At 40.7% G+C, this 18,833-nt stretch overlaps 1 protein-coding gene across 1 annotated transcript in view; it reads right to left on the bottom strand.

Moving 5' to 3' along the window:
• Nucleotides 1-1,451: 1,451 nt before the first annotated feature.
• The window catches only part of B3GALT1 (beta-1,3-galactosyltransferase 1), a 378,721-nt gene continuing 361,339 nt past the window's right edge, over nucleotides 1,452-18,833 (bottom strand). Inside the window, exon 4 of the mRNA XM_034426789.3 lies at nucleotides 1,452-4,411. Coding sequence (XP_034282680.1) covers nucleotides 3,210-4,202 — 993 coding nt within the window. The 5' untranslated portion in view covers nucleotides 4,203-4,411 and the 3' untranslated portion in view covers nucleotides 1,452-3,209. The remainder of the gene's footprint in view (nucleotides 4,412-18,833) is intronic.

Here is an 18,833-nt window from a genome sequence, read left to right as displayed (position 1 = left end):
ATTCTATCAATAGGATGTTTAAACATGTACTTTTTAGAAAATGGTCCATTGAACACACAACATAGAATCACAGGGTTGGAAGGGAGACTTCAGATATCTTCTAGTCCAAACCAGCGGTGAAATGTAAAATTTGTTACTACTGGTTCTGTGGGCGTGGCTTGGTGGTGGTGGGGTTAATGTGACTGGGTGGGCGTGGCCAACTTTTTTTTTTACTTTTTTAAAGTAAAGTATTCAGGTGAATAGGTTGTAAAAAATGCTTTTAAAGGGTAAAAAAAGAGGCTCTGACGATCACAGCTGTGGTGCATGATCGACAGAGCCTTTTTTTACCTTTTAAAAGCAGGAAGTAACAACACCCAGGTGGGTGGGCGGAGCCACACACCGCCATTGCTTACAGGTTCTCCGAACCATCTGCCACAATCGCTACCAGATTGCCCGATCTGGTCCGAACCAGCTGACTTTGTATAAAAAAGAACACCGCTTGGGGTGTGGGGGGCGAAAGCCCTACTAAGCAGGTATATACAAAAGTATGAAGGCTATTGCTTAACGCATTGTAAGCCCCCCTGAGTCTCCGAAGAAGGGCGGCATATAAATCGAACCAATAAATAAATAAATAAATAAATTTCACCCCTGGTCTAATCAAGGCAGGAGCCTTATACTATCCCGGTCAAATGGTTGTCCACTCTGTTTTTGAAAACCTCCAGGGATGGAACACCTGCAACCCCAGGAGGCCAGCTGAGTTATTGCTCTCACTGTCAGAACATTTCTCCTTACTTCTAGGTTGGATCACTCTGTAACAAACTTCTACCACATATCACTTCTTGTCCTGCCCCTCTAGTGCTTTGGAGAATAAGTCAACCACCAAACTGAACTTGGGTTCCATAAACATGGTATCTTTTGGCTTTTAAAATACTACGCATCACCCCTGTCCATAATGCCAAATGGAGTTTTGTATTTTAAATGAATAAAATACCAGCATGTCTGTCAAATTGTGATGCTTGTTGACTTCAAATGTTACTATTGATAACGCCATTTGGAAGGGCACAAACGAGAAATAAATAAATTCCTATTTAACTTGTGGAGCTTTTCGTTCCCTCCCCCACTCTTCTTTACAGCATACAGATCTATAATTCCAGTGGGCATTCATTATAATTAAAAATACGCCTGAGCTCCTTAAAAAGCCAAGTGTTGCAATAAACTGTCCCAAAGATACTTTTTTCCAAGAGATAAATGGACTTTCTGGTCCATCCAGTCAGAGCTGAAGAAGCTTTTTGGACGAGAAGTGAAACATCTTCAAAGAAAAAGCAGAAAGTCCAGTTGCCTCTTGAAAAAAAGCACCTTTGGGACAACCAGGACCTGGATGACTGAGAATCTCCATAGACGTTGCAATAAATTATGTTTTTAACAGTGTTCCATTCAGAATTTTGGCTGTGAACTTTCTTATCTTCCAATCCATAATTATACATATTGTTTATTAGCATTTGGTTACATCACAGTAATGTTAATTCCTTCCTTAGTTATGCAGTATTTCTACTGATTGTTTAACACTATTCCTGCAAATAAAGTGGCACCGTTGATTTTCAATTAGTAAACAACATTAAAAGCAAGTACTTCAATTGTTAAAAGGGAAGTAATGACAGCATTTAGCAATTTCCCCCTTTAAACACATGTGAGGTTTCAAACATCCCTTCATCACTAAATTGACATTATTACCAATACCTTTTGACACCTTCATTTATAGATGGCAAGGAGCAGATCTGGCATTTGGCAAGGTTGTTACAATGAAGAAAATTATATATTACTACATTCTGGAGAATATTTTAAATTGGGACAGAGCAATCTAATTTGGAATGGTTAGCCTACCCAACTGTGAAGGGTATGTGATCTCCATGCTTTGAAAAACAGTAGGAAAGAGAGAAAGATGTTTGCATCAACGTATTTTTAAATTCCCTCTTCCACAGGATGGAATAGTGGTAAAGAATATAGGTTCTATTGTTCTCTTGCTACACTTCATGGACCAACTCCTTTAAAAAACTTGTCTAAGATTTCCAAGAGTTTTGATCCCAGATCAGCTGGTTTTGGATGTTATTTACAATGACAGTTTAAGAAGGATCCAACCTCAGGTTTCCTATTCTGAAGTCAATCTCTCTCTAATCTTACTGGGGAAAATTAGACATCTCCTTTGGTCTCTGGCACTTCTTTCAGAAGTTGTTGGTTTGTCCATACTGTTTATAGTTTATAGTTAATCGAAGGAGATCCAATAGGGCCTACTTTTGCTAAGTGGAAGTAGAATTTTTAAATGAGGAGACAGGGATCCAAAAGGCTTGTGTTCAAATACTGAAATGTTTCTATATATAAAACAGTAACTTTTAAAACAAATTACTTTTAGCTATGGTCCATTTATTACTTCAGCTGCTACTCATATCTGAATTTAGGGGAAAACGGTTGGTTCATTGGAAGGAGTGATGCATGGACAGAAATCTACAAAGATTCATTCTGAATCCTGTCATAGCAAAAACTTTATACTGACAACTATAAGAGCCGAGGTGGCACAGTGGTCAGAGTGCAGTACTGCAGGCTACTTCAGCTGACTGCTAGCTGCAGTTCAGCAGTTCAAATCTCACCGGCTCAAGGTTGACTCTCAGCCTTCCATCCCTCCGAGGTGGGTAAAATGAGGACCCAGATTGTTGGGGGCAATATGCTGACTCTGTAAACCGCTTAGAGGGGGCTGTAAAAGCACTATGAAGCGGTATATAAGTCTAAGTTCTAAGTGCTAACTAGACTTTGAGGAGAAAGTGGCATCTAATTTGGAATAGAGGTCTATCATGGCACCATTTCAGTTTGCATTTTTTAAAATTAATTTCAGTGAGGATGAGTTTTCCTCAGAACCAATGACCCACCATTGCCTTAGAGAAAGGTTCCTTTCTGACTTTCTAATGGGAATGAATTTTTATGTTATGCTTGTTACACTCATCTTCTTATGCATACGCTTGATAGACTAGACAAGACAAATGCCTCTTTTGTTTGTTTGGACTGATGCGGATAACACCATTATGTTAGGACCTGCAGTTCGTAAACCAGAAGTTATAGCTGGGGAGACCAGCCAAACCCAAAATATTATTAAGGTTTTTCCTCCTAAAAGTGAACACCCCATTGTCTGTTTGCTCTCTATTCGTATAACAAGAACCAAAGTATTTACATCTCAAAAAGTCCTAACATCTGAGATGCTTCTTGCTGGACATATCATTCCAAATCCTGTGCATTTCCTCAGGGGATATCTGATGTACCGTAATAACACGCCGGTATCTGCACAGGCTGTAGGCCATCTTCCAGTGATTGAAGCCACTGTTTTGGAAAGGATGAATGCCAAGCTTCCGCAGACAGAGTCCCACATACACATCCTCAAGATGAAGGAGTCTAGTATGGAGGGAAGTTTTGTAAATCATCTCTGCTACATCGGCAGAAAATATATAGCCTGTGCCTGAGCAAAATGGCGGATAGTTGCTGTCAGGATACAAGTCCCTAGGCATGTACCATTTGCTCCGAACATCCCTGATGGGGCCTCCGTTGATGACGTAACCAGTAAAGTACCTTCGTCTTGGTTTGGTGTTCGGTTTGAGCAACTTGTAAATGAGGTTGTCCATATTTACAAAAATGTCGCTGTCTGTTTTCATGATATACTTGGCTTTCGAACAAAATGTGGCCACCCACTTCATTCCCATTAATGTTTTCAGGGTCAGGTTATGATACGAGTCAATGAAATCTTCCACAATGATGTCGTGAAAAATTTGACTTTCTTGCTCAACCATCTGGTTTAACACAGAGTCTGTGTTTTTCCCCAGAAGAAAAAGAGTGGAAATCTTAATACCTTTGAAGTTGTTCTCATCTCCCCATGTCTCCCGGATGGCTTGTCGAGCATCGAACTCTTTGTGTGTTGTGCTGATTAGAATAACCAAAAAGGGAGCATTCTTCTCACACTTCTCTGGCTCATTTATGAGAAAATCAAATGAATGTGGGTTTATTGGTCGAGTCCTTATGTTCCCAAAGGAAACATTTTTTCGAGCCATTGAGATGCTGTCATAAGTTTTGTGAACAGTGTAAGATGAGGTGTAGGAGGAAGTGGGACGTGTTATGCTTAAGTACCACAAAGCACTTGCCCAACATACAACTGTCAAGACATATAAACACGAGACTTTTGAAGGCATTGTTCCTGAAGCTCTTCTAATCAACAGAATGAACCAATTGTCTTCTTGCCACTTGCTTCACTTGGTCTGACAGAGGCAGCATGTTATTTTTCAGATCTTAAAAATTTGACACAATAACAGCATGGCACTTGTTCATAGAAATCCATGAAAAGTTTTTAAGAGGGATGTGTTTAATGATAGCTTCCATGTCTTGGGGTGAGGTGTTATTTCTGAAAAACATAAATGAAAAAAGGCTTATTGATGGTGCTGTTTTATTCTGATATTCGAATAGACTACCTACAAATGCTAAATTATAACCATCCCATTTTGTGCGGAACATAACAAAGTGATATGAATGTAAGAAATGCAGTTTGCTTAATTACTTTAAGAAAAAAAATATAGTATTGGTCTCCAATGCTTGTCCGAATGACAGTAAACAGCTCCAAATCATTCCTCCTTCAGGAAACCATAAAATATCCATCCCAAAAATGATATTCAAGTTGGTTTGGTTTGGGGCAAAGTCCTAGCATGAATTGAGTGACATGAACAACCATCTTATAAAAGGAATGAGAGAGTATGGAATTGTTGGACCTAATAGATATTTAAGAGCAGTTTTATATCCATTAATCTGACAGTAACTGTAGTTGAACTCCACGGTCTGGGAATAAGATTGCACTGTTAATTATTTAAGGTACTTCTCTGTTGTAATTTCTCAGACAACTCTAAGAAGCTTAGAGGAAAACATATACAGTACTACATACTATAAAAGTCAAGAAAACAATTTAATACAAAGAATTTATATTTATATAAATATCACTTATAATTATAGATGCTTTTATTTGCATGTATTCTGAGTCTATAATAAAGTACTTACTATCACTCTACAAAAAATAATATGTTAAGATCTGATGATCTTAAGTTTAAAAAGAGAGAAGTTTGGCCAGACTTTGCAAGTCTGGATAAATAAATAAGCATATATTAACGAATTCTAATAATAATAAAAAAATACTTTTTCCTATTGCAATTAGAGAATATTCAACAGTGGTAAATTTTAGAGATTATAAAATTTATGAAATGAGAATGGAATGTAGAATTCATTATGCTTATAGACCAAAAAGACCATGATTTCAAGACTACATAAGCAATTAGCAGGACAGAGCTTTACACACATATAACAAAATGTAGTAATATTTAGGGTTACGCAATTGATTTTGTTATCTAAAGGTCAGCATTTAAGATGATGAGAGCAGGTGGTGACAGAGGTGGAGTCTCTCTTTATCTGAATGCTGGTTATAAATGGCTGCTTCCTTTTGGTTTAATTGCCGTGATTAAGTGGTTTTTCTATTATTGTCTACATTCTGTCAATTGTTTTAAAATGATGAAATTATTATTTTAGCCTGTATTGTTTTTGGCTTGGTGAGACGATGCACAGTGCTGGTAAGATCAATAAGGGCATGATTAAATGTTTAGCAGCAATCCCTAAACAGGTAGTCCTTGTTAGTGACTGCAATTGGGACCGGCACTTCAGTCAATAAATGATTGCAAAGTGAAAAATCACATTATCACAACTGTACCTAGGATTTTACTTCAGCTTTCCATTACTTTTACAGCTCAGAAGATGCAACCCCAAACAGCTGGATGAGTCCAAATGGCAGGGAAGGTTTACATATTTCAACTCATGAAGAATCTGAGTAAAAGGGAAACCTTATAGGCCAGAGGGGTCAAACTTGCAGCCCGCAGCCCAGATGCATCATGGGCTGACCATGCCCATGCCCAGTTTAGTGAAGGGGAAAAAAGTTGTCACATGATGACTCCGTGACGACGTGAGTTTGACACCCCTGTTATAGGCCTTTCCCCCCCCCCCTTTGGAATGTTCATACTAGTGGTGTATTTACATTCAGTGGAGAGAAAGGGATTGCAAGAGAGTAAGCAGGCACTCCCTGGAGAATAGACATTGAAGGAAGTGCCCTAGACTGACTGCCTAAACTGATTAGGGTGTTTTTTTAATTTTAGTCAATTTTGGCTAAAAGCTGGCAGCACATTCTAATCATCTAATTAAAGTCCCAGAGCTGAGTTTTGTTAACTTGCAGTTAGCACTGTTTAGGGATGCGCTACAGCAGGGGTGTCAAACTTGATCAGGCTTGTATTTGACCTTGGGGGAGGCGGGGGGGCATGGCCAGGGTGGGCATGGCCAGCTCGACATCACTCGTGTCAGGGGGCCCTGTGGTGACACTCTGTCAGCAAAAACAGGCTCCCGAGCTCCGTTTTCGGCTGTGATGACTACCTGCAACCCTCTGCCAGTAAAAACAGCCATCCCGAGCTCTGTTTTTGGCTTCTGCCAGCAAAAATGGAGCTTGGGAGCTCCATTTTCCCTGGCAGAGGCACTGTGGGCTGGTCCTTTGCTGTTTCCAGGGTGGCCACGCAGACCAGATCTAAGCACCCTGCGGGCCGGATCTGGCCCCCGAGCCTTGAGTTTGACACCCCTGCACTACAGAGAAAAGCATTTCAGGAGGACTTAGCTTGTTTAGGCAATCCCTCTACTCTGCTGGAGACGGGGAGAGAAATAAAGGGGTCAGGCACAGGACAATACCTACTAACTGAATGCAATGGGAAACATACTGTATGTCTGAGAGATTGGCCAAGAATCGGACACAACTGAATGAATATCATCATCATCATCATTGCTGCAAAGGTTGTAACTGGGCATTGGTCACAAAGTTGCTTCTTCATTACTGTTGTAACCATGAACAGCTGCTGTCTGAGGCAGTTGCTAAACAAGGACTATTGTAAAGAAGAAATTCATCTCATCTGCCATCCTTAGTGTACATGGGATGGTAAGGTTTATCTTTCTTTCCTAAAAAATATCCCTAGTCTGTCATAAAGTTGGTTTCTTCCAGATGTCTCTGAAATTCCAAGACAGAACGGTTCATGCCAGGGAACGCTGTCAAACTGCACAGAGGTTGTACAGTTAAAAAGCTCATTTGCCTTCAGAGATTCATGTTGCAACCCAGCAGCATCTCAGAGGATCAATAATCTTCGTGGGTTCTATTTCATATGAACCAGCCACAGAAAACATTCAAATATTCACATTTCTAGTAAAACACAAATGACAATTGCCATGGGAGGTTTCCAGACCAAAAAGCTGTTCTTTGTAGTTGAGGCTGCAAAGATGAAACAAGAGGTGCTTTACTACAAAGAGCTGTGCGGTAATTGTTCAAACACTCTTTGTACAGAAACAGACCTACACCAGAGGTGGGTTTCAGTGGGTGGGTTCTGACCAGTTCTGGAGACCCGGTAGCGGAAATTTTGAGTAGTTCGGAGAATTGGTAGTAAAAATTCTGACTGGCCCTGCCCCCATCTATTCTCGGCCTCCCAAGTCCCGGCTGATCGGGAGGGAATGGAGATTTTACAGTATCCTTCCCCTGCCATGCCTACCAAGCCACGCCCACCAAGCCACACCCACAGAACCAGTAGTAATAAATTTTGAAACCCACCACTGACCTACACATATGTCATGTCTTAAAGTCCAGCTTCGTTCTTTATTCACAAAGGTATTTGTTGAAAATAGGATCACTCGGTAAGAAAACAAAACAAGGAAATGCTAAGTGTTATAAGAAAAACTGTGTTGCCGTTAAGATGATTTTTAGTTGTTTTTTTTAAAAAATATGATTTTACAAATGCTGATTTTCTAATTTATATTGTCAAAATCCAATGGAACTTAGTCATGTTGATCATTTAATGAAATCAGAGGAATGATTATTAGCAATAGCACTTAGACTTCACAATACTTCACACCCCTCTCTAAGCGGTTTACAGAGTCAGCATATTGCCCCCAACAATTTGGGCCCTCATTTTACCCATCTCGGAAGGATGGAAGGCTGAGTCAACCTTGAACCTGGTGAGATTTGATTTGCCAAATTGCAGTCAACCAGCAGTCAGCAGAAGTAGCCTGCAGTACTGCACTCTAACCACTGTGCTACCGTGGCTCTTGGGATACTTCTTTTAAGTCCCAAAAGTGCTTTTTCAGGAGGCAACTGGACTTTCTTGTTTTTTCTTTGAAGACATTTTGCTTCTCATCCAAGAAGCTGAAGAAGAAAAACCAAGAAAGTCCAGTTGTCTCCTGAAAAAGCATCTTTGTGACAACCATGACCTAAATGACTGAGAATCGCCATAGACTTTTAGCTACTTATTTTAAGTTACAATGCTTTAACTGTTCAGCTGCTATTGAATTACAACTTTTGGTAGCTTTTGCTTTTAGTTACCAACCAGCCAGCATGGCCAGTCTTAGGAACCTTAGCACTAGTTCAATAACCAGTTCTGGAAAAATACAGGTTCCCCAATCCTGCTTTAATCGGATTGGGGAAAATTCACACAGACACACACGCCATGATGACGTAACTGTTGTTTCCAATGCTGTTATTGAGAATTAGGGTTGCTGACAGAAATCTGTGAAATTGCTTAGACTCCACCACCGTCATCACCATTACATTAAGGAATTTGTATACAAGCCTTCAGCATAAGTTTAAAAGATGTAAAAATCTAAGGGGTAATTAAACTAGTTTATGCAATTTTTCTTTTTTGACTTATTCAGGAAGAAAAATATAATAAAAATATACATGCCACGTACATTTTAGGAATCGCAAGAGTGGGAAAAAAATGTCATCTGGAAATCAAAACTGGCTATCAACTCTTTAATAATTCGAGATATACAGACAATACCACTTTGTTAGCTACTGTGAAGAAGATTTAGTTGTTATAAAACTAAAAAATAGACTTTTTTTTTTATTTGATTTATATGCCGCCCTTCTCTGGAGACTCAGGGCGGCTTACAATGCGTTAAGCAATAGCCTTCATTCTTTTGTATATTTTATACAAAGTCATCTTATTGCCCCCACAAACTGGGTCCTCATTTCACCTACCTTAGAAAGGATGGAAGGCTGAGTCAACCTTGAGCCTTGGAGAGATTCGAACCAGCAGAAATTGCAGGCAGCTGTGTTAATGACAGGGTGCACTAAACCACTGTACTATCAAGGCTCTTAGACTATGACAAAACAGGCTAATGTTAAATATGAACTAGACAAAAGTAATGTCCAACTGCGCATAAATACAATTGACAGAGGGAAAATATGCATTGTTTTTATCAACACTAAAGATAAACAATGTACTGGAGAAGTGTAAGAGGAAATTACCGGTAGAAAAAGCTATGACAAATTTAGATTAGTGCATGAGGGGTCCAATGCCAACAGATATCAGAATGATCCTTTCAGTAGTAAAGAATGACTGTGAAAACTGGGTGCTTTTAAAGAGTGAGAAAGAGAAACGGGTGCAATTGAATTATGAATTTGGAAACAGTTACTAAGAGGATCATGGACTGGAAGAAGAAACCATCAACCAATCCTGAACAAAGCAAAGACCAGTTGCTCACTTGGGGTAAAGATCAGCCAGCAGAAATTCACATTCTTTGGGCCCATGTAAGCTGACTATATTAGGAACTCGGTGGCTCAGTGGCTAAGAAGCTGAGCTTGAAAGGTCGGCAGTTCAGCGGTTCGAATCCCTAGTGCTGTGTAATGGGGTGAGCTCCCGTTACTTGTCACAGCTTCTGCCAACCTAGCAGTTCGAAAGCACGTAAAAAATGCAAGTAGAAAATTAGGGACCACCTTTGGTGGGAGAACAGTAGCAGAAATTTTGAGTAGTTCAGAGAGCCGGTAGTAAAAATTCTGACTGGCCATGCCCCCATCTCTTCTCTGCCTCCCAAGTCCCAGCTGATCAGGAGGAAAAGGGGATTTTGCAGTAACTTTCCCCTGGATTGAGGAGGGAATGGAGATTTTACAGTATCCTTCCCCTGAAGTGGGGTGGGAATGGAGATTTTACAGTATCCTTCCCCTGCCATGCCTACCAAGCCACGCCCACCAAGCCACACCCACAGAACCGGTAGTAAAAATTTTTTGAAACCCACCACTGATCTGAATGCCTGCCTGCTCCCTGTTCATTTTAATTGCTTTGCCATTGAGATCTGCAGCAGAAAACATACTGTAGATATAGCCTTTTAATGAAACTATCTTTGAGCAAAAATCTCAAGCAGGAAAGGAGGCACAGCAAGAATAATAGAGAGAAGCACTTTATATGTTATGTGCTGGTTAGTGCTGGTTCTTCAGAGTTTTGAGTGGGAGTCTTTCTCAGGCTTTCCTGGAGAAGGCCAAGAGAGGAACCAGAGATCTTCTGCATACAAAATATGTACTTTGCCATTTCTTCACCTTTATTATATAAAATTGTATATTTAATATATGCTGTCCCAGAAGCATCAAGTTTTTCCTTTCCCCTTCTCCCAGCCTCCTTGAAGTATTCTTAGAATTTCCCCGGATTCGGTGTTGTATGTTAGGTCATCCATGATTACGTCAATCCCAATTGGTTACAGCGCTAACAATGTAAATTGCCTCCCAGAGGGCTTACACAGTGATGCAAATTACACATTTCACCTTCAGTTACCATAGCCACTGAGATTTGTTTTCTTCGGTGAGCTCGCCCCCCTTCTTATCTCTGTTAAATATAATAAAAAACTTGGAGCAGCAAACACAAAAGGCCACTTCTGCATTCTCTGAGCTCTTTTCTTTTCAGGCAAGAACTCTTTCAACGCCCATTAACAAACACTCGTCTTCCCAATAACTCTGTTGACAATATTTGCCACTAGTCACTTCAATTATCTCACAGTAATAAGTCAGCCTTTCAGACATGGGGTTTCTCTCCGCTGCAGGTCTAATGTCTTTGATGTTCCTAAAGATGAGAATGGATGTGGCAGGCTGGGGGGCTTTGATTTTCCGAAGGGATGATTATGGCCTTTATGATACAGAGGTCTTTGCTGCAGCCAGGTTTTCAATAAAGGAACGACCTGAGAAATCCTGAAACTAATATCAGGGTAGCTGAAATATTACCCAAACTGTATGGGGAATAGGGAGGGATGCACTTATTAAACCGGATCATGACATATAAACTAGAGATAAATCCTTCCAAATGTTGGCATTAAAAGAACAAACGTACTTGGGAGAATTCTGAAGATCACAGATCAATGTGTCTCCTTTTAATTCTTGTGGGACAAATCAGGAGTTTAACTGGAAAGCTTTAGGCCAGGGGTGTCAAACTCAATTTCATTGAGAGCAGCATCAGGGTTGTGTTTGACCTTGGGGGTCCGGGGTAGGTGTGGCCAGCTTGACATCACTCGTGTTTGGGGCACCTGTGGTGGCCAAGTGCTCTTAGACCCTCCCTCCTCTCATTATAATCTCCTTCCTTCCTCCCTCCCTCCTCTTCTTTTTCCTTCCCTCTTCATTCTCCTTTCTTCTTTCTTCCACTCTTTCCTTATTTTTCCTTCCTTGCTCTCTTCCCATCTTCCCATCTTTTTCTTTGTCTTTCCTCTTTCCCTTTCCCCTTTCCTGTCCCTTTTTGCATGCTCAAATGCAAAAGGGGAAACGTTTCTTGTTTTGTTTTGTTTTTGCTAGCCCTCTGCCAGCAAAAATGGAGTCTGGGAGGGGCTGCACATAGCCCCAGGCCCCATTTTTGGCCATGACGGCCTCCTGCAACCCTCTGCCAGAGAAAATGGATCCGTGGGGAGGGTGCATGGCCTTCCCAAGCTCCATTTTTGCTGGCAGAGGCACCGTGAGCCGGTCCTTTGTTGTTTCCAGGGCGCCCCGCGAGCCAGATCTAAGGACCCCATGGGTCGAATCTGGCCTTGAGTTTGACACCTCTGCTTTAGGCATATCTGAGGATCTATCTGGAGAACATGGCAGCTACCAGTTGAGGCCTCTCCATTAAGTAGTAAATTGTAGATTTTATTGTTACCAAATATATTTCCTTGTCCCTATTGAACATCACTAGTTATAGCAGCAGGAAAATGACCAATGTAGTGATCCAGGAGAAGATTTGAGTTTTGAACCTGCTTTCTCCACTATATGCTTGGAGAGGACACAGAGCATGAGAAGAGCTGTATGACTCCTTCAAGTCCAGCTGGTGATTCCCTGGAAATGGCATGCCTTTAATGTCATAACAACATAGAAATGCTTTACCATTGCCTTTTTATATGATTTTTCCCCCTTCATTTTTGCTGTGTGGCCATAATTTTAGGATTGCTTGGTGGTTTTCCAACCCAGCAGGTCTAATCTTACTTAGATTTTTTTCCCAGATCCTCCAAGGTCAATTCAGTGACCTTGTTAGGACCACAGTTCATCTAGCATTAACCACAAGCTGTGAATCTTGGAACTGGCTAGCACAAAGCTACACACTTTTGGAATGCTTTGAGTGAATTTGAGGTGGAAAGCTTTCACATTTAAAGATGGAGGGAGCTACATGAGTGCTTGATACACAAGCAAAATCAGCAATGTTGAATTTGAGGACGTGGAAAAAATTCATAATAATGCAATGCACGATTATCCATCAATTTGCTTATTGTTGCAATCAATATCTTTATTAGATCAACCAAAACAGAGGAACATAAAATGATTGCAAACTTTTGAGATTCCAGGAATTCTAAATCAAGCAAGATGATTTTTTAAAAATCCAGAGAAAAATATGGATTGTGTTAAATGATGTGTGCATCACATTATAACAGGATAAAGTTTTAGCTGAAATGTTTGAGATTTTTTTTGCAAAAAATCAGGTTTTATTGTATTATCATATTTATCATGTTACCATCAGGTTTAAAAGTGGCATTTGGTGACATTGCTGGTCAGATCTTTTCAGAAATATAAAGTTCAATTCTTAAATCAACCAGTGGTCTTTGGGGCACTTGGCTAAGAAAAAAAGAAGTAGCCAAAACTGAATCAGGCATTTGTTTGAATTAATCTGAATTTGGTATTCTCTATCTTTTTTCCTGAAGTTTCTACCTTCTCCCCATCCCCATATCAAGATGTCAGATGATGTGTTGTCATTTCAATAATGATTGACCTAAAAAATGTTCTTTCGGCGCCAACTCAGAAAGCTCAAACTGCCCAAGGAGCTGCTGATACAGTTCTACAGAGGAATGATTGAGTCTCTCATCTGCACCTCTAAACTGTCTGGTTTGGTTCTGCAACCCAACAAGACAGACACAGACTTCAGAGGATAATTAGAACTGTAGAAAAAACAATTACTACCAGCCTGCCTTCCATTGAGGACCTGCACACTGCACGAGTCAAAAAAAAGGTCTGTGAAAATATTTACAGACACCTCGCATCCTGGACATAGACTGTTTCAACTCCTACCCTCAAAACGACGCTATAGAGCAGTGTTTCCCAAACTTGGGAACTTCAAGATGTATGGACTTCAACTCCCAAAATCCCACAGCCAGCCATGCTGGATGGGGAATTCTGGGAGTTGAAGTCCACACTTCTTAAAGTTCCCAAGTTTGGGAAACACTGCTATAGAGCACTGCATACCAGAACAACTAGACACAAGAACAGTTTTTTTCTGAACGCCATCATTCTGCTAAACAAATAATTCCCTCAACACTGTCAAACTAGTTACTAAGTCTGCATTACTATTAATCTTCTCATGTTCCTATCACCCATCTCCTCCCACTTATGACTGTATGACTGTAACCTTGTTGCTGGTATCCTTAACATTTATATTGACTGTTTCCCTATGACTATCATTAAGAGTTGTACCTTATGATTCTTGACGAATGTATCTTTTCTTTTATGTACACCGAGAGCGTATGCACCAAAATAAATTCCTTGTGTGTCCAATCACACTTGGCCAATAAAGAATTCTATTCTATTCTATTCTATTCTATTCTATTCTATTCTATTCTATTCTATTCTATTCTATTCTATTCTATTCTATTCTATTCTATTCTATTCTATTCTAATTGGGCGCTTTGCTCGCTGCACTTAAGCATTCTTATCTTGAAGCCCACATTCATCTTAATCTTTGCATGGAAGCTTACAAGCTGGGAAGTCCCCATTTGTGTGATCATGTAAAAAGATTCAGTCCAAGAACAAACTCAAATACTACCAAACGGACACACAAACAAGAAATGCACTGCTTCCTACAAGTTCCACATTGTGGAGTTATGCACATTGATCAGAAAATTCCAAGAAAGATGAAAGTCTATCGAACTTGAATTAAAATGTAATAAAAGCTAAAGAAAGGGTCAAGATGCTAAGAGACCTTTGATATTTTTTTTAGCCAAGGAAACTTTTTACTCCTCATTCTTATACACCTCTCCCCATAATCTTCCAATGAATTCCTAATTTCAACTCTGGTCTTAGATAGGTGATGCAAGGCCAAATGGGAATAAAATTAGGTCTGACCATAAACTCACTTGCTCATAGCAATTCAAAACTGCAAAAAAAAAAAAAAAAAAAGAGTATAAACTGTATTCTGAAAGGACACCAGAAGCTGGGATTTTAAGAAATAATCTTTTTTAGCCCTCCTTGAAAGCAGATCAGTGATTGAATCCTAGACCCATTGAATGCAAGGTAGGCACATTAAATACTGGCCTAGAGCCATGGACGGTCATCCCCTCTAGGATTCCAAAAAGATCTTCTACCTTTTCAAGGATTGCAACATGTCAGTGAGTTTTAGAAAAAGAGAGAGGAATGCATTTGGTTCCTTGAGTTGTTCAAAGTGGGAGATGCCAGAACTTTTGCATGTGTGAAGCTAAGTCTTCAGAGTCCTTGCTGCGTAATTGTCCTGCTGAACACATCTGAATTTCACTTTTGGTGAAATCCAAAAATTTTCCCTACCAGTTCTGTGGGCGTGGCTTGTTGGGTGTGGCAGGGGAAGGATACTGCAAAATCTCCATTCCCACCCCACTCCAGGGGAAGGATACTGCAAAATCCCCATTCCCTCCCCACTCCTGGGGGAAGGATATTGCAAAATCTCCATTCCCACCCCACTCCAGGGGAAGGATACTGCAAAATCCCCATTCCCTCCCCACTCCTGGGGGAAGGATATTGCAAAATCTCCATTTCCACCCCACTCTGGGACCAGCCAGAGGTGGTATTTCCCAGTTCTCTGAACTACTCAAAATTTCCGCTTTTAATAACCGGTTCTCCAGAACCTGTTAGAACCTGCCCTGCTTTTGGCCTTCTGTTCTGAGAAAATGTCTACATTGAGAGCAATTGTCAGTTTTGCTTAACCATCCAGCTGAGTCATTTTTAATTAATTTTAATTAATTTTAATTTTAATTAACATTCTTAGTCACCAAATTCTACTCTGAATTAGAATTGTTTTAAATATACTTAAATATACTTAAAAAAAAATCTATATGCGGTGAAATCTACAGGAATTAGGGGCCCTGCTTTAATCTAGGATGGGATTATAATTTGTCCATTTAACACTGCCATTACAGTCGGGGATGACTGTTGGTCTTTTATAGGTGCTTTGTGGCTGGGTAGCCCCTTCCATACTTCAAGCCCAACAGGTTCGAATGCGCAATTAGTGTTTGGCCTGACTCAGACATGGCTGAGGATTATGTAGCAAAAACAAGGAGACTATCCAAATTGTTCTCTTTCTGCTAGTTTCTGCTGCCTTTTAAAACAAAGAGAGAAGCTGCATATTAGAGGCCAGGTAAAGGAGTTAAGTAACATCATTCCTGAGGAATGATTGCAATTTATAAGAAACTTAGCAAGTCCAGGGCAAAGACTTTTTTTTCAGGAAATGAGTAGGATAGGTATCCACGTTTATCTAGAACAGGGGTGTCAAACTCATTGAGGGGTGCATCGGGGTTGTATTTGCCTTTGGGGACCGGGGTGGGCGTGGCCATCTCAATGTCACTCGTGTCGGGGATGCCTGTGGTGGCCTGAGTGCTCTGCCAGTGAAAACGGGCTCCTGAGCTCCGTTTTTGGCTGCGACGGCCTCTTGCAACCCTCTGCCAGCGAAAACAGAGCTCAGGAGGGCTGCACACAGCCCTCCCAAGCTCCATTTTTGCTGGCAGAGGCATCATGGGCCGGTCCTTCACTGTTTCCAGGGTGGCCCCGCAGGCCAGATCTTAAGCACCCATGATCTAGAAATAAATTAAATTACGTTTATTATGACACTACATTTTAAGTCTACTCGATTATCTCTGGTATTTATTTTCTTTATGCAAACACAGTGATTGTGGATGTTAGGGAACAGGTCCTGTCCTTTTTATAGCCATCTTTTTCAGGGGTAATTTTCTACTGCAAGTTCTTTTGAGATGCTGCCTGTGGCTTTCACAGTCCCAAAGTGTAAACCCATGATCAAAGGCAGAGAGGAGGTTGAGATTAGGGGGGGGAATACTTCCATTATAATTGAACCCCTTTTCCAGAGAGGAATAAAATGAGGACAACCGCTGTGCACAGGCTGCTTTTGATTGAGTCAAGAGTTTCAAAACTCTCGTATAAGAAATGGAAGATGAAAACGGTCACCAAGGAGATGTACCAGCAAGTGGTTAATATCTGTAGAAAGGAAATTAGAAACGCTCAAAAGGACATGGTACAATATGCTAAAAGCCACGTAAAGAGGGTTTCCCCCCTTCTCTTTTTGGTGATGTCGGTAGAAAAAGAAAGGCATTAGTTACTTGGGGAGATGGCAAAAGCCTTCCACTACTTCTCTGCTTCGGTCTTTTCTCTAGGTGGGGTGGTATTCATGTGGATCCAGGGGTGAAATCCAGCAGATTCTGACAGGTTCTGGAGAACTGGTAGCGGAAATTTTGAGTAGTTCGGAGAACCGGCAAATGCCACCTCTGGCTGGCCCCAGAGTGGGGTGGGAATGGGGATTTTGCAGTATCCTTCTCCTGCCATGGCCACCAAGCCACGCCCACCAAGCCACACCCACAGAACCGGTAGTAAAAAAATTTGGATTTCACCACTGCATGGATCTATACAGAACAATCAACAAGGGAGGGAATGGCAATACAAATCAAGTAAAAGCTAAGTTAGAGAGCAATTGGCTACTGTGAGTGAGGTTAAGTTTCCAGGCTGCTACGGGTTTGCCCGGGTTCAGGAGAACCTATAGCTAATGTTATGGCTGGTTCGGAGAACCTCCAAATCCCACCCCTGGCTGGCCCCGCCCACCTCACCCTGCCCCTCCCAGGGGTCTCCACACAGCCCGTTTTGGATGCGAGGTAAGTGCAGGGCCCACATGGAGACTCGTGGAGTGGAAAAAATGAGCCTCCCAGAAGTTCCGGAAAGCTCCGGAGGGCCTCCGGAACCCGGGGGAGGCAGTTTTCGCCCTCCCAGAGGCTAGAGGAAAACCTCCAGAGCCTGGGGAAGGTGAAAACAGCCTCCCTGAACATATGTTTGAAATGGAGGCAGGGGCCTCGGTAGAAACTTTAGGAACTAGGCAGTTGAAGAGGGTAGAGGTGGGAGGAACTCTTAGACTGGACATCCAAGAAATAGATAAAGATGGAGACTTAAGAGAGGAATGTGGGAGGCAAGTAAAAAAAAAAGCATAGCAATCGAAGTATTGAAGTGGGCAAGAGACGATGGGTAGATGATTTTCTTCTTTATTGTTGTTCTGATTTGCTTTTCCTTTTTCCTCTCTTTCTTTTAAAGCATAGCAATTAAAGTATAAGCGGGCAAGGGATGATGGATGGATGATTCCTCTTTTTTGTTGCTGCTCTGAGTTGCTTTTCCCTCTCTCTCCCTCTATTCTTTTTCTTCCTCTTTTTTTAGGCAGATGACATGATTAAAAGTTAGACAGGAAAAAAAGAAAAAACTTCTTAATAAAGAGTGACATGATTAAAGGCTAGAATAAGTGACAGAAATAAAGGGAATATTAATGTATACATTTTTATTTGATAAAATGAAAGTAATAATGAGAAATAGGTGGAATAATTGAATAATGATAGACTCTAACCTAATATAGATGCGTATTGTTATTACAAAATACACAAGTTGATTGAATGTAATAATAACTTTTAATCTGATCAGTTTCATTTGTATTGGAATGTATGGCGCCCAGGTTCCACACTGTTCACGCATTGATTTGACATTTTTATAAAAAAAAAAGTAAAAAACTTTTTTAAAAAGAAAGAATATTAATGCTTCCAACCTTCCATGGACAACAGTAGGGGAACTATGCTATTTCTTAGTTCTTGTTTATAAACACATAGATTTAAACCCCTAAACATAACAGTGACAAATATATTATCTGGAAGAAGAAGAAAAATCATTACATATAAATTAGAGAAGAGTTAAGGCTCGGAGGCGCACAGCTGGAGGTTCGGGTTTTTTTTGGGGGGGGGCTTTGTCTGTACAGGCCATTCAGGTCATGAGTGTACAGCTGATCAGATTATTTAATTTGGTGTTTTGTAAAAAAAAAAAAAACTCTCTCTTCTTTGATCTTTTACAAACATCAGAGAGCTACTCTGGCAAAAATTTCTTTTCTTGTAGTTTGGGGAACACAAAATTTCCTGGAAGGTAGCAATGGATGCAAAATACGGTCGTCCAACCAGCTGCTGAATCTGCACCTTTAAGCAGATTGTGAATCTCACGAAGATGTTTCTGCTGTGATCACCTTTGCTTGTGTGTTTTGGGGCACCTGCAAGATCGTTTCTCTCTTCCATCTGCTCATTATACTTCCTCCTCCTCCTTGCATATTTCCTGGGTAAGGTAACCAGGAAACTATGATTAGGACATTTTCTATATCTCTAGCAGAGATGGTATTTAGCCAGTTCGGACTGGTTCTGGTGAACCGCTAGTGGCGACCTGCGGGTGG

The sequence above is a fragment of the Pantherophis guttatus genome, chromosome 1 (genome assembly GCF_059756535.1).
Source record: "Pantherophis guttatus breed Tessera chromosome 1, ASM5975653v1, whole genome shotgun sequence".
Lineage (NCBI taxonomy): Eukaryota > Metazoa > Chordata > Lepidosauria > Squamata > Colubridae > Pantherophis > Pantherophis guttatus.
This window is presented reverse-complemented; position numbering and strand designations above follow the sequence as displayed.